At 39.9% G+C, this 15,893-nt stretch overlaps 1 protein-coding gene across 1 annotated transcript in view; it reads left to right on the forward strand.

The window, feature by feature from the left end:
- The window catches only part of pigk (phosphatidylinositol glycan anchor biosynthesis, class K), a 38,565-nt gene that overhangs the window by 19,013 nt on the left and 3,659 nt on the right, over positions 1-15,893 (forward strand). Inside the window, exon 10 of the mRNA XM_037681883.1 lies at positions 4,657-4,732. Within this exon, the coding sequence (XP_037537811.1) occupies positions 4,657-4,732 (76 nt within the window). The remainder of the gene's footprint in view (positions 1-4,656; positions 4,733-15,893) is intronic.

The raw sequence follows: 15,893 nt of genomic DNA on the forward strand, positions 1-15,893 counted from the left end.
GGGTTGAGCAACGGTACATTGATTGTGGAAAGAAACAAAAAGAAAACTGGTTGCTTCACTCAGTAAGTGGTCGAAAGAGATTCAGGGAGGCTCACGTGAACGTTTGGCCCAATTTGTCAGAAGCTGGCCGGCTTGAACTTTCCGAGGAAGACAGCCGCTCACTTGTACCTCCACTCGACCGTGACATTTAGCTCAGACGGCATGACTCTGTTTTAAAGACTGATGATGCCAAAGAACCGGAACAACTTCAGTAACGGTATTTGACAAAAACCGTGTACTGTAATGCAAAAAGGCAAACCGTTCAAAAGTACAAAGCGATCAGTGGAAAATGCTCATTTCACCTTTGGTTTTTAAGTGAGAGCTGGATCAGAGGAGATTGGTGACTGAATCGAGGGGTTTGGGGGTGAAATTGGGGCTGATTCCAGTCTAGGCTTTGCTTTAAAAATAAAAGACTTTAATCTGAACTTCTCACCATTGAAAGGAACTCATCTGAGGCGATTTAGCAGAAGGACTCCCACACACAGTGAACTGCAGTACCCAGGATGAGGAAACATGCAGCCATGAAGTATTGCCTCCAAAAGCTGAGCGAACTTACTGCTGAGGTGATTTCTTTGTAACGGAGGCAGTACAGCATGGCTTTGTTATAGTTAACAAATCCCATGAAGAAAAACAACAGTCTCAGTCTGTTCCTCAAATCCTTTCTGACTTTTCAATTGCTTTCATCCTTAAGCCTATTTGTTCCTGCTCACCATGGAAATCTTTCCCAGAGAGAAAACAGGTCACACGTGTTAGATTTCTTTTTCTTTTTTGTGTTCAACAAACACAACTATTACTAACAAGAGGTGTGCGCTTCTTTAAGAGGATTTTAGTTATTTCTGCAGCAGGATGGTGTATTAGGAACTGACTTTCTTTCATTCAGCCTTTAAGCTATTGGTTGGCAAAAGGAAAAATAGATCAATATATTATAAAGAAAGACTTGCAACTTAACCAGTTCTTCTATAGCTTAACATTTTTATTTTTTAACGTTTACCAAATCATCTGTCCTTCCATTATACTGTTGAATGTACTGGTGGCTTAACCTTTCAGGTGCTGACCTTGGTGGCTTAGTGGTGTAACAGCGGGGGTTGAGTTTAATCTATCCGTGCCACATTGGTCCTTTCGTAATCACACTTAGAAAGGAAGATAATGACACTTGAGTGTTTTATGATCAAATTTTCCACTCAGGCGTGTTGAGTATTTAATTGTAATTATCTACGATTTCAGTTTTTATAGATTTAGATTGAACTTTGTTGGTTTTATCTCTTTATTATTTAGAAATTGCTCCTAAATTGCCTTTTAATGTAAACACTCGTTTTTCATGTAGTGTTGTCAGAGTGACCCACTTCATTACTGTGCATTATGTCAGACATGTGAGTCGGTCTCCACAGAAACCTATGATTCACAGATGATGGCTACTCCACCAGCTTTGCTCTGTATACAGACTCTGTTCTTTACGTATGGTAAAGTTGTGATGCTGCCACAGACTTGGGGATTTTTCTTCCCTCTCAGAATCAAACCGCTCGCCTTTGCCTGTTTGAAGTCATTATGAAAATGGCTAATCGGGGTCTTCATTCAGTTTTATAACCTTCTTCTCGAGTCATCCTCCTCCATCTCTGTCCTCATTCCAACTACCCCCATGTCCTCTCTAACTTCATCCATATCTCCTCTTTGTCTTTTTCCTGGCAGCTGCATTTCTAACATCCTTCTACCAGTATACCCACTGTCCCTCCTCTGGACATGTCCAAACCATCTCAGTCTGGCCTCTCTAACTTTATCTCCCAGTTGTTCAACCTGTGCTGTACCTCTGATGATCTCATTCCTCATCTTATCCATCCTTGTCACTCCTAAGGAGAACCTCAACATCTTCATCTCAGCCACTTCCAGTTCTGTCTCCTGTCTTTTTGTCCATGTCCATGTCTCTGTCTCCAGACCATACAACATAGCTGGTCTCACCACTGTCTTGTAAACTTTTCCTTTGACCTTTGCTGACACCCTTTTGTCACATATCACTCCTGAAACTTTTCTCCATCATGCCTGGATTCTCTTCTTCGCCTCTTTACCACACTCCCTATTTTCCTGGACAGTGGACCCCAAATATTTGAAGTCCTGCACCTTTGTGACCTCTGTTCCTTGTAGCCTCACTGTTCCACCGGCCTTCCTCTCATTCACACACATGTACTCTGTTTTACTACAGCTGACTTTCATTCCTCTTCTTTCAAGTGCAAATCTCCACCTCTCCAAGTTCTCTTCCACCTGTTCCCTGTTCTCACAGATCTCAATGTCATCTGCAAACATCATTCAGTTTTATAACCAAAATGTTACATTTCTAGTCATAAATGGAAACGACTAACTTTAACATTCTTTCTTGTTAAAGTTCATAAAATGCAAAGTGTTTAACATTTTTTCTCACTGCAGATCTATTTTACGTAACAAATCACAACAATATCTATAAACATTTGTTTTAAAGTAGGAACTGCATTAACCCAGAACTACAAACCTCCTGCTAAAGCTAGAAAATTATGATTTATTGTAAACGTTCTTGTTTCTTGATTTCATCGATACATAATCTTCCATTTCTAAATCATGTGTTTTAATTTATTTATTTTTGATATTCAATATTATAACACTTTCAGCTACACATATTGTGATTCTTCCACATGTTTGAGCTTTTTATTAGTTTTTTTTTTCTGTTTCTGTTTTTCTAAAATTTTATATATCCAATTTAGAAACTGGTGTACTTAGAAGGTTTTGTGACTTATCTTTCTGTAGCAATACTTTGCATTTGTAATTCATACTACTTCTTCTCGTTAGATAATCATATTTATTCCTATATGCTCTGTTTACCTTCTATATCCATGCTACGATTGAACATTTGTAATTCTCCTGTCACTTTTTTTTATCGTACATATTTGTCATGTTTTAACCAGATAATAGTGGGTATGAACTGAATATTCATTGTGAATAAAAGTATAAATTTAACTCTCATTACAGCAGTTTTCATTATGTACTGAAATTTCACAATTGTCACTCAACGCCCACCTTAATCTCCAGATTTGGCTCCATTTTCCTTCAAAGTCAGCTTCAAGTAGAAGAGTGGGCACTGTTAACAGCAGAAAAGAATAATTAATCTATCATTATTCCGTTAAACTTTGTTCTCAGGATAACAAGAAGCACTTTTCTTGGATGTATGTCTCCGACTTATCAAAGTTAACTTGCAAATGTCAGTTTTGGGCTAATTAAAACACTACTTTTTTTTTCATTTGCATTGATTTAATCTGGGAGTTTTATCTGTAGTTCTTCCTCATGTTTTATTTAAAATATAATTTAACTTTGTGTTATCCAGACACAACACACAAGCTGATATTTGATATGCAGCATTAACAAATCCTATCTAAATCACTTATACAAACAAGCCCAGTTGGAGCTGTGCTTTGAAGCAGTTGTATTGATGTTAGGCCTGTCACGATAACAAATTTGCTGGGCAATTAATTGTCTCAGAAATTATTGTGATAAACAATAATATTGTTTTAAATTTGACAATAATTATTGTCAAATTTAAGAAGAAATGTTGCTTAATTTTTGTGTGTAGTACCTATTTTTGACCACCGGATGGCAATATAAGACTGTTTTGAACTGAAAGATGGCTAGTGAGGGAACGAGCAGCGTGTCTCTTTAAGAAAAATGAGAGGGAGGCCCCTTGACGTGACGTGGGCTGTCTCTCATTCCTGTTTTTCGGTTCTCAAAATGGCGGCGGATGCTCGGTGTGGTTTGAGCTCATTAGCATAGCATTTGGCACACAAAGCTTTTAATAAAAAAAAACCCAGTAAACAAGTTCTCAGCTTCTTTTTGCAGAGAAAAACTACTTTTTACACAAAGGCATGAGTTTCAACCGTGAATTTTGGAGCTTTGACAAGACGGAGGTTTTTCCCGAGGTTGGCCTGTTAGCTTAGCTCGTAGCTTAGCTTCTCAGCTTAGCTGCTTTTAACGATCCAAAAACACAATTTTGGACGGTTAAAATTGATTTATTTATTAATTTATTTTTTAAGAGAAAGGGAGGGGTCAGTGAAGAGCACCGGAGTTGAGCCTTTTGTCATCCAGTGTCTTCAGTAGAAAGAGAGACACGAAGAAACGATGAAGCCGATAAATGAAAATGAGGTTAAGTTTAATTTATCATGCGATTAATTGATTTATTGTTTATTGCGACAGGCCTAATTGATGTTATTAAAAAAAAAAATAGTGCTAAGTACACAGCCTGGTTCATGGAGCTCAGGAGCTTGGAGCTCCTCCAACGCCTCAACGTTGCAGGAAAAACAATGTGAGCAGGTCGGTAAAAATACTTCATGTGGTGTAGCACAAAACAAAATGTTTTTTTCTTTTGGCTTCCAGAGTTGGCTAATGATGTGAAAGATTTATTCTTATTGCTCAAATTATGAAGACAGACTTTATTTTTTTGCATCATATCACACAAACAGTCGGCAGGAATTCTGAGTCTGTTCTTTCTCCCTCCAGCTTTTCTTATTTTTTTAAATAAATGTCTTACTCAACGTTTTTTTAATGCAACTGTCTTTCTTGAGTAAATGCTGACACAGAGCTGCTCTGTGTGTTTTTCTCTTGTAGTCTTGTGAATGGAGAAAAGCTTAAAGAGATGTACTCATACGTGGACCAGCTGCCAGTGTCTGAGATCATCCATCAGGTGAGAATAAAACCACCAGGGTCACTTCACTCAAACCCACTCTTTGAGGATAAATCTTACGCTCTCATCTTTTACACGCTCATGTTAGCTGGCGCTCACGTTTATGCTAGCTGGAGTGTGTCCACGCTTGTCTCCAATTTGGACTTAGAACAGAAAAGTTAGGCGTAACGTGTACCAACAGATGTCTTTGTGCCGTTTCCATGGTGACGGTTCTAAGTGTGAAATGTGACTGCCTCTCGGTCGGTGTGCGGAGGGGCCACCGTGAAATCCAGCAGAATGGGTAGGCAGGATTGTGGAGGAGAATTGTGTATTCACCTCATTCCCAAATGGATTGTGGCTTTCAGTCAGGTCGACCTTCACAAATGAACACCTCTTCCTCCTCAATCCATCTTTTGAACATGCACGCTGCATTCAAAATGGTTGTTCTTTGGTCTCGTATCACCCTTGTAAGATTTTTCCATTATGAGGCCATTTAAAATACAATTTCTGTTCTCCCACTTCAGAAATGCAAAGGAGCAGCGTTAACCTTTACCAGAGGCAAGTCGGCAGCTGACACTGTTGGTGCCTTGGTTTAGTGTTCACTTGTCTAAGTCTAAAGTGCAGTGTGAACATGCACACATCAGCACACATCGAGTATTTTCTATATTTAGATTGTAGTTTTAGGTTATTGGGCTGTTCGCATGAAGGATGAATGCAAACTTTAAGTTGTTTAATGTTAATTATTAGGGGTGGGAGGGCTGCGATGCAATTATAAAGCAATCAATGCATTTCAATTATTATGAAACTTATATTGCTATGGCTTATTTTATATAAATAAACTCTGATTTATACCTTTTCATAATTATAAACCGTCACAACAACCTGTCAAAATCCCTAATAATCACTGACTGTTTATCAACAGCATAGATGCTAATTTTAATTTAGAAATCCTAAAATAGAAAAGCTAATGCAATTAGCATTGTGAAATTTATCTACAAATCAACCATTTTAAAGTGGCTACAAAAGACAGTCATGTATCGATATGTGTTAAATAAAGACATGAATGAATGAATACGGTACCAAACAAATAAAGGTTTCCCTGTGTTCATCAAAAAATGCAATTTATTCGCCATATAACTACGAACAAACAGCTTTATTAATCTCAATGGGCAATTAGAAAATGTTTATCTTCACATTTTTTCACATCATTCAATAACTTGTTCACCTTTTTTATTTAATGGCAGCAGTTAACTTTTTCCATCAGTAGGTTTAAGTATTTCATGACGCAGATGGATGTTGTCCATAAAATATTAAAAAACGGACTATTTATTAAGCTGCAATGAGTTTTTTGCTGACCAAAATGTGACAAGCAGTTGTTTTCCCTAACTTTAAATACATAAATACATAGCAGCTAATCTCTGTGGCTGAATTAATGCCAAGTGTCAAATCTGGCTTTTTTATTTTATTTTTATTTTTAAGCTTGAGCACTATCGGTTGGTGCAGAGAAATTAAGCTGACCACAAGCCTGAGCCCTGTCAGAAGCTTACCATCATGATGGGAAAACAGGAGGGGTCTCCAAACCTCGCAGCAGTCTGGCATATTAGCTCACAGTGGTCTGAGGAAGGTTTGCTAGCATCAGGCTCGCTGCCTGCAGCTCCCTGACGAGTGCCTCATAAACCGTGTTTACGCCTTAAAAATTACAGTCACACAAGTGAAAACTTGCAAACACACCCCATTAAGTCTCCTCCATCTGCTACTTGGATTCATATCTCGGCTTCTTCCCTTTTCATCTCCAACTCCTCTTTTTATCTTCAGATTCATACATTTTATATTTCTCGTGTTGTTGAAAATGCAGCTACACACACAGAGCTCACAAACACTCTCTGCAGCCCACTGACCCCTGGCTGAGATTTTGATTATTGGCTAACTCTCCCGCTGGGTTGAAGATGGGAGTCTCGACAGACTGAGCCATTTCTCTCCCCTTCGCCGCGGTCCATCTGCACTGCAGCACCGACTCCCCCTGACAGCTCCACTCTTTTTTGATTACCGTATTTTCCAGCATATAATTTGCTCCGTAGTATAAGTCACATCAGTCAAAGAAAGCATCATGAAGAGGAATAATAAAACGTATACAAGTCACCTCGGCATATAAGTTGCATTTATTATGCGTCACCGCTGACGTGTCGCGTTTATTATGCATTTAATTGTCAAAACGGCTTCATTTCACCTGGGCGGCATGGCGCCATCCATCCATCGTGGCCGGAGCCGCTAGCTCTCCAGCGTTCCTCCGCCTGCACCAGCTGAGTGAAGCACGGGAGGACTCGCTGTTGCAGTCCTTAGAAATTTAACAGGATTAACACTTAAGAAAAATAGTTTGTTTGCTCGACATTATAGCAAAGCTGTGTCTCAGTTAGGCCTGTCGCAATAAACGATAACTCAATTAATCACATGATAAATGAAAACAGGCAGCACGGTGGTGCAACTGGTAGAGCTGCTGCCTCTCAGCAAGCAGGTCCCTGGTTCAAATCCCGGTCCGGGGCCTTTCTGGGTGGAGTTTGCATGTTCTCTCCGTGCATGCGTGGGTTTTCTCCGGCTACTCCGGTTTCCTCCCACAGACCAAAAACATGTTGGTAACTCTAAATTGTCCCTAGGTGTGAGTGAGAGAGTGAATGGTTGTTTGTCTCTGTGGCCCTGTGATGGACTTGCGACCTGTCCAGGGTGTACCCGCCCCTCGCACCGTGATTGCTGGACATGGGCACCGGCAACCCCTGTGACCCAAAATGGAAGAAGCAGGTAAAAGATAATGGATGGATGGATGGACTTTATCGCTTCTTCGTGTCTCTCTCTTTCTACTGAAGACACTGGATGACAAAAGGCTCAACTCCGGTGCTCTTCACTGACCCCTCCCTTTCTCTTTTCTCTTTAAAATCCTTTTTAACGGTCCAAAATCGCGTTTTTGGATCATTAAAAGCAGCTAAGCTACGAGCTAAGCTAACAAGACGACCTCAGGACAAAACCTCCGTCTTGTCAAAGCTCCAAAATTCACGGTTGAAACCCGTGCCTTCGTCTAAAAAGTTGTTTTTCTCTGCAAAAAGAAGCTGAAAACTTCACTGATTTTTTTAATTTTTATTAAAAGCTTTGTGTGAAAAATGCTATGCTAAAGAGCTCAATCCACACCGAGCGTCCACCATTTTGAGAACCGAAGAGAGACAGCCCATGTCACTTCAAGGGGCCTCTCTCCCATTTTTCTTAGAGACACGCTGCTCGCTCCCTCACTAACCAACCTTCGGATCAAACCGTCTTATATTGCCATCCGGTGGTTGAAAAATGGTACTACACGGAAAACAAATTAAACATTTCTTCTTAAATTTGACAATAATTACTAATTGTCAAATTTCAAACAATATTATCGTTTATTGCAATAATTTCTGAGACAATTAATCGTCCAGCAAAATTTGTTATCGTGACAGGCCTAGTCTCAGTTGAACTTTTCCTTAATAATGCATTTTAATGGTCAAAACAGCTTCATTTCACCTGGGCGGTGCGGGGCCATCCGTCGGTCGGTCGATCTATCGGTGACCGGAGCCGCGAGCTCTCCAGTGTCCCTCCGCCTGCACCAGCTGAGTGAAGCGAGCGAGCAAGGGAGGACTCACTGTTGCAGTTCTTCGAAATTGAAAGCTTCACTCAAAAATTGCGTTATGAATATGAAAAAAAACACAAGTCGCTTCAGTGTATTAAGTCGCAGGGCTGACAAATCTACGCAAAATACTGCGGCTTATACACCAGAAAATAGGGACGTTGTCTAATGCATCATCTCTTTGTTTTCATGAGGCTGTTGCTGCAACCTCAGACTTTCTCACCTGAAGATGGAGATGGGGCCGAGCCTCGCACGACAAACAGATTCTCTTTTTAATTTGATTTTAAAAGAAAGAAGTGGGTCGCTGCTGGCAAATATTCATAACTTGTTTATCTTCCAAGATAATGACTTGCAGATTAGTTGACTGCTTGCAAATAAAAAAGTAATCAGATTGATTGACAGTAAATGTATAAGGTTTGTGTGCATCATTGGTGACTTGATTAATCCGTTATCATTGAAGGTGTTGCCTCTATCGCTGTCCAGCCTTATCTCATTCTGCTGCCAGCATCTAATCACATTATGTTCAGCACTGGAAATAACTCAAGCTCCTTCTTTCTCCCCCCTTCCTTTTCCTCTTTTGTGTATTGAACTTGTTTTCATTTCTGTGTTGCTGAGAGCTCTGCTCTCTGGCGTCAAATTGTTATTTGTTCTTTTGCCAGCTTGACGCCACCCCATATGGCTCTGGAGAATTGAAAATGGAAACAGTGAAAATTAATGCGTTGCTTCCCTCCCATCCCTCGTAAATTCCTCCCGTCTTCAATCAGACTGCAACAATGACACTTTTCAAAACATGGATGTTGCGATTATTTAGATCAGAGGCCAATCCCAGTCTGTTTGTTTAATCAAATATCAGCTTGAATTTTCCTCAGCGCTCAGAAATTCATATTAGTCTCTACAGGAAAAGCAAAACGTGTTTCATAAAAGAATAAAACACCCACTTCTTTGACTGTCAGCACTTGCTGTGGGCGTAAATAACAAGGTCACGCAGAGAAGTGTCCCAGCGGTGCGCAGCAGAGCTGTTCCTTTATTTGAGTCTGCACAAACATAAATTTGCTGCAGCTTTGTCCTTGGAGCGCAAGATGTTTCAGACTTCCCTCAACGACAATAAGCGTCATGTTAATTAGCTTCAATCAGTCAGATGAAGAACCGGTAATTGATTTTATCGGTGAATTAAATACACAACATGGTGCATATGTAATGGGAATTGACTGCTTGTGTGTAGGTCCCCGTCCTCTTCTGTGAAGAGCTTTGTCAGCGAAGGTCGGAGAGCGCTCGCCACTTTTTAACAATCACTTTTATCTCTGTTTGAATGATCTTCTACTTCACTCGTATTTTTGGTTTTTATTCATTTTATTTGTTTTAAAAGAGTAAAAACTAAGTGCAAAATTACTGCAGAAGTTCCAACATGTTTAAAAGTTTAGTCTGTAAAATGATATAAATTAAAAGCTCCCACTTTCTGCTTTTTTGGTTGAGTTTTCTTTTTGCCCATTAATATTTTCTTAATTAGTAAATCAAAGTATCTGGTTGACGCTTGTGCAGAAATAATGATGGTTCAGCTGCAGATCATGAAGGAAAATTTCTACTCGAAACAAGATTTGTTGTGTTTTACATGTAGGGCTGGACGATATGGCCAAAACTTTTATCACAATATATTTCTTAATTTCGGTCGATAACGATATAATTCAATATCGATATAAACAATATAAAAGCCTCGGAAAAACTGTACAAACTACAAATTAATGTTCACCTTTTATTTGTATTTATCAAAGAAATTTGAAATCACCGTCAAATAAACATAAAACTCTGGCACTTACGTAGTTGTGTCGTGGCTTTTTCTGTTCAGGTTGAAACTGAAGCAACCGCTTCAACCTGAACAGAAAAAAAAAGCGTCGGTGAAACGCTGTAATCGTAGCGTAATGTGTATCGAAATATCGAAAATGTGCTTAAAACTCATATCACCGTTATTGAATAAAAGTATATCGCGATATATATCGATATCACATCATTGTCCAGCCCTAATTGCACACCAATTTAACACAACCCTTATCTTAACCCTAACTTTTTATTCATAGAACAAGATGAACCAGAAAGATAAACTACATTTAGAAGATGTTAAATTAGAACAACTTTGTTTTTTGTTCACAAACAACCCAGAAGGAACCTCGGGCTGGTCCTGGCAGGGATTCAGAGATATATATTGGATATTTCAGGTCATACGTATTTGTAGTTTCTTATACTGGTTGTAAGTAGGTTTGTTGCTGATAAAAGCTTTTAATGGGGGCGTTAGAAACTGGAGTTTGGGACCTGCTACATTAAGATTTAAAAAAATTAAAAATAATCAGATTGAATGAAAATTTAACGTTACCACCCACTTTCTTCTATCAGTTTTTCTGTTCCCTCTTTGCTCCTGACATAATTTCTCTCTGCTGCCTGTGCTGATGTGGCAACCTGTCACATTAGATTCATCTCCTTTGGCTCTCCTTTATGGCTTTCTTATATATTAACACACACGCATGCATATATATAAATAGACCTTCAGTCATGGAAACCTGTGTTTACCATTGTCACAAAGGTCATCAGCACCTGATGGCCACATGCTCGCAGACATCTCATGACCATCACTGGTCAAGCTCCAGTTATTGTATAACCCTCCTGTCTTTTTTCATCTGCTGGCCACTCTCTCACCTCGACTGCAGGGGAAACTGCCCCAACTCTCATGCTGCTGTGTGAATCCTGCAGTGAAATGACAGCAGGGCTAAAAAAAGGGAGCTTTTTGCTATATTTATGCCGTTTGAAGTTGGTGGCTGTGCATTAGATGTCTGAGCTGGCCGTCAATCATATTAGAAAATGTTTTTTTGCTGTACTCTCTGTGGGAGAGGTTTCTGTAGTCGCAGTTCAATCCATTTTACTAGAAACCATGGAAAAGATTGCTTCGGATAGTATCCCACTGGGCTGACCGTTGGAAACTAGTTGCGAACTGCATTTTTTGAAGGAGTCCCTAAAATGTTTTTAGGGGTTCTTATTTCCTGGCGTGAGTTGCAGGAGTTCACAGCTTTGTCACTTGAATTTTGAACATGTTCCACAAATTTGTGCAACAAAATTTCCCTTAAAAAAATCCGTTGTTGTGGATATATCTAACCTGTCTCAATCCCTTCTTGACACCTTGATGGACGTGCTCCTTATTTATTTTCTGTAAGGACAGTGACAAAACAAAACACAGGACGCAAAGAAAAAGTAGCAAAAAAGGTGACGCAGTGTGAACTTTTGACATTTTATTTTGAAACCGCTGCCGGTTTCAGTTATCAGGTAACACTAAAATAAAGTCATTCTTATTTTATTGCCTTTAAGAGACATTTAATCATCTCAATTTTACTCTAAAGTTTTACTGTGTTTAGTCAACTGGCCTTCCTGGTTCATAGATCAAGTTTAATACAGTTAAAGTGTCATTAAACGTGCTATGACGAAAAATAAACGAGTCACAATTAAACTAGAACCAAAATCTCTGGGTTTTTATTCACTTTTGCTAAAATTAACTTGTACTCTGACTGTCACAGTCTGGATGTAGTTTGATCCGCTGAAAGACATTTTTGGACCGAACACCCACTTTAGTGTCGGTTGTTCTGGTTTCAGACAAACGAGACCACGTTTGTTCTGTCTGAGACGCTTCCCGTCGTTTCCGTCAATCTCTTACAAAGGCAGCCTCGACTTAGGTGCTAAAAGTGTCTCTTTATAGTTTGAGCTTCATTATTTTGGCTGTTTTTCACAGTCAGACTGTTTGAAGCTTTTAATTCTTTTTTTTTTTTCCAGACGTTCTGAAACAGGGATGACAAAAAATGTTTCTACTTTTAGTTACTTTTTTTAAACTTGACTTTTTTTTCCTAACCCACATAGATCTCTTTGGCGAGAAATTAAAGCTTGAAATGTATTTAATTATATAAAAAGTACCTTGTTTAGTTGCGGGTTAAAGCACATTTAACAGCTTGTTGTTTTATTTTCCTCTTTTTTTTGTTCTTGGCAGAAACCTTCAATATGAACAAGGTTAGACGGGAACCTTCTGAACAGAACTGAAGCCAAAAATAAAACAAAAACAGTTCATTACTTTGGCAACAGAGAAATTAACCCACCATTAGGCAACGTCATTATCGAGCAGGAAGACATGGACGCACGGATTATTTATTTCTCATGAGTTCAGTTTCATCGCTCACGTGCTTTCTGTGATCTGCTGCGGGGAACGCAGCAGTGCTTGCTTTTAATCAAACGAGGAATCGATCCAGGGTGAAGTTAACCGTCTCTTCAAGCTTTTCCTTTAACGCCTCTTGAGGAATCTTTTTGAGTTGTAGCTTCTAATTCAGCAGTTAAAAAGAAAGAAGTGCTTCTTTTCAGCTTCATATTTCAAAGGGAGTGTTCAAACTTTAGGTCTCGAATAAAATCGGAAGTCTTTAATAAACTTGAACACGTTAGAGAACGCAGTACGCTGCGATTTGGTTTCTATAAGACCATTATATTAATGCGTGACTGAATTAAATCAACAGGAGAGTTGACTGAACTGTGTGATCCCTGACACTCGTCAATCACCAAATGGCACCCCGCAAACATCTTTATTTTATTCTTTTTATAGAAAATGTGCCCAAAACGTACATTTCATGAACAGAAAACCTCTGAAATTATTGTTGAAACTGGTATTCTTTATTTATTTTTTTAAGCTGCTCATCTCTGTGCCTGAATTAACCTAAATTACTTTTTCAATTCTGATTTTTGTTTGCCTTTTAATGCGACCTTCCAACATAAAATAAAAAAAATAGCAAAACCTTCAAGTTTCTGATGTGACAAAAACTTTTAAATTGGCAGTTCTTACAGCCTCCAGCTGTGGTTCTGTCCAAAGCTGTTCGAATCTTAGAACTGGGTCTTCTGCCAGTGACACCACCACCACCACCACCCCACCCCCGTCACTGCTTTAACATTCTGGATGGCAGTGGAGCTCTATTGATTTGACTTGATTGAGCTGTTAAATAAATTGGGAGTCAGACGTAATCCAATTTTCCTGCCGTCCTCTTCCTCTCCACTCTGAAAATTGGCAACATCGTCACACAGCGTGAGGTTTGGATTAAAGTGACAGCATTGAAGAGACACTAAAGGTTTGCACACTCAGTGTGAAACTACTTTTTGTCTCTCTAAGAAATGTCCAGCTAATAAGAATTTACTCTAATGTTTACCAGCCCGAGACGGTAATAATCACGAGTTGAAGAAACAAAGGACACGTCATGATTCACGGTGTAATTTCTGGAGACTCTTTATTGTTCGTGAGGTTTAACGCTTCGTTTGTTTTCTGAAAGCTGAGATAAGACTGCTTTGTTTGACGCTACAGTTAGTTACTAAAAGTCTATTTATGACGGAGTCATTGTTGGTTTAAATTTGATTGTTTGACATAGGGCTAGGCAATTATGGACCAAAAATAATATCTCCCTATAATATTTATATGATAGGCCACTGCTTCAGTAATTTCACGCCACTTCTCACATTTTCTCTCATGAGGCAAAACTCGGGTCGACCAGTTTTGTAATATGATTTTTTTTTGAGGCAGGAGGGTCCGGCTGGCAGTGTGAGAAGTTGAGCACAGACAAATGAGTAGAGAAGAAAGGCAAACTGATGGCTCTACAAGTATAATTATAATGCAACATAAACTATATTGATATACAGTAGTCCCTCGCTACTTGGCGGTTCCACTTTCGCGGACTTGCTCTTTCGTGGTTTTTCAAAATAAGATTGAACACGCATAAAAAAAATTGTACATGACACACGATTGTCACCTTCAATATTACTTGATTGGGACAGTACAGGATATTGTACAGTGGAAAGTTAACGAAAAAATAAAATACTTTGGACAGGCGCAGCCATTTTGTAGTTTTCTTTCAATAAGCCTATACTGTATTGCCACTCTTAAGGACTACGTTTCCCAGAAGCCAACAGTGCCCCACCCAGAAGTCCCATTGCCTTCTGCTGAAATACGTAGAGTGAAAGTTTTGATCTGATCCGAAAAAGTTCGGTCCTTTACAGTGACTTAGCCGCCCAGCGGATGCTGAGAGCTACACAGAACCCACCAGGACCTGGACCAGAACCGGACCTCCAGACCCATCGACAAATCTGAGAGCTGCTAGCCAGCCCACGAGGACTTCTGAGCAGGGGATGCACCACCGTAGGTCTGGTGCTCCCTCTGGAGACCACCAGGACTTTTTTCATCTCTATCAAACCTCTCAATCGGACTCCCGCACCTGCACCAGCCCCTGGAAGCCCCCCCCCCCCCCCCCCCACACACACACACACACACACACAAAAAGTACTTTGGCACTCAAGGGATGCACAGGACCAGACCCATCAGTGAATCTGAGAGCTGGTAGCTGACCCACAAGGACTTCCGAGTGGGAGACGCGCTGCTGTAGGTCTGGCTTCTCTCTAGAGCCCACCGCTGCTACCCCGAGCCAGAGAGCTGACCAGAACTGGCAGGGTACGTCTGCCGAAACGGAACCAAGTTGGAGCGGAACCGAGCCGCTGCTGTTCTGCCAAGTTGATGAGTACAATTTTGTGGTTACTGTATTTTCCACCATACACATTGTACCGCCCTATAAGTCGCTTTGGTCCAAATATGTCTAATAAAGTGGAAAAATCCATAAACATGTTGCTTCGCGGTATACGTCGCATCTATTATGTGTCACCGCTAACACGTTGCATTTGTGTCATGTCACCACTGACCACCCGGAAATGTGGGCCGAACCTGGAAATGTGGGCCGGTGTTGTGCCAAAAATTGATGGGCTGCCAAATGGCGTCCGCGGGAGCGTGTATGGGAGGACTTTAACAAGAGTTTAACAAGATTAACACTTAAAAACAATTATTCGTTTGCTCTAAATTATAGCAAAGGTGTGTCTCAGTTGAACTTTTGCTTACTAAATGAACTTTGATGGTCAAATCAGCTGCATTTTCAAAAGCCAATATGCGGAAACATGAACGCGTAGAGGGCGACTTGGTTCATTTTTTCGAAATTTTACAAGATAACCATCCAAAAACAATTGTGTTAGCTCGAAATTATAGTAAAAGTGTGTCTCAGTTGAACTTTTACTTAATAAATGCGTTTTAACAGTCAAATCAGCTTCATTTCGCCGGGGCGGCGCAGCGAAACGAAGCTGATTCGGTTGCTTCAGGCAGACGACGGTGGCAGGCTATGGCAAACCGATGGTCATTAATAGCCACGTTTACCTATTACATGATACAACGACGTGCCTTACAGCTCGACTGCCATCTAGCGGCTGAAAATGGTAGAGTTCAATTTTTTTCCAATCAGAATGAATGAAATCTCAGCCAGAAACTGGTTTATAAATATGGGGGGGTGGGGGGGGGACATAAATAAGTCGCTTTGGCGTATAAGTTGCAGGGCATGTAAATTATGCAAAGAACTGCGACTTATCGGGCGAAAAATACAGTACATATAAGTATTTTGTTAAAATGACGTAAGTTTAAGAGTTTAGAACATTGCAAGAGTGTGGGAAGGGTTT

This window comes from Nematolebias whitei, chromosome 9, assembly GCF_014905685.2.
Source record: "Nematolebias whitei isolate Nwh7 chromosome 9, NemWhi1, whole genome shotgun sequence".
Lineage (NCBI taxonomy): Eukaryota > Metazoa > Chordata > Actinopteri > Cyprinodontiformes > Rivulidae > Nematolebias > Nematolebias whitei.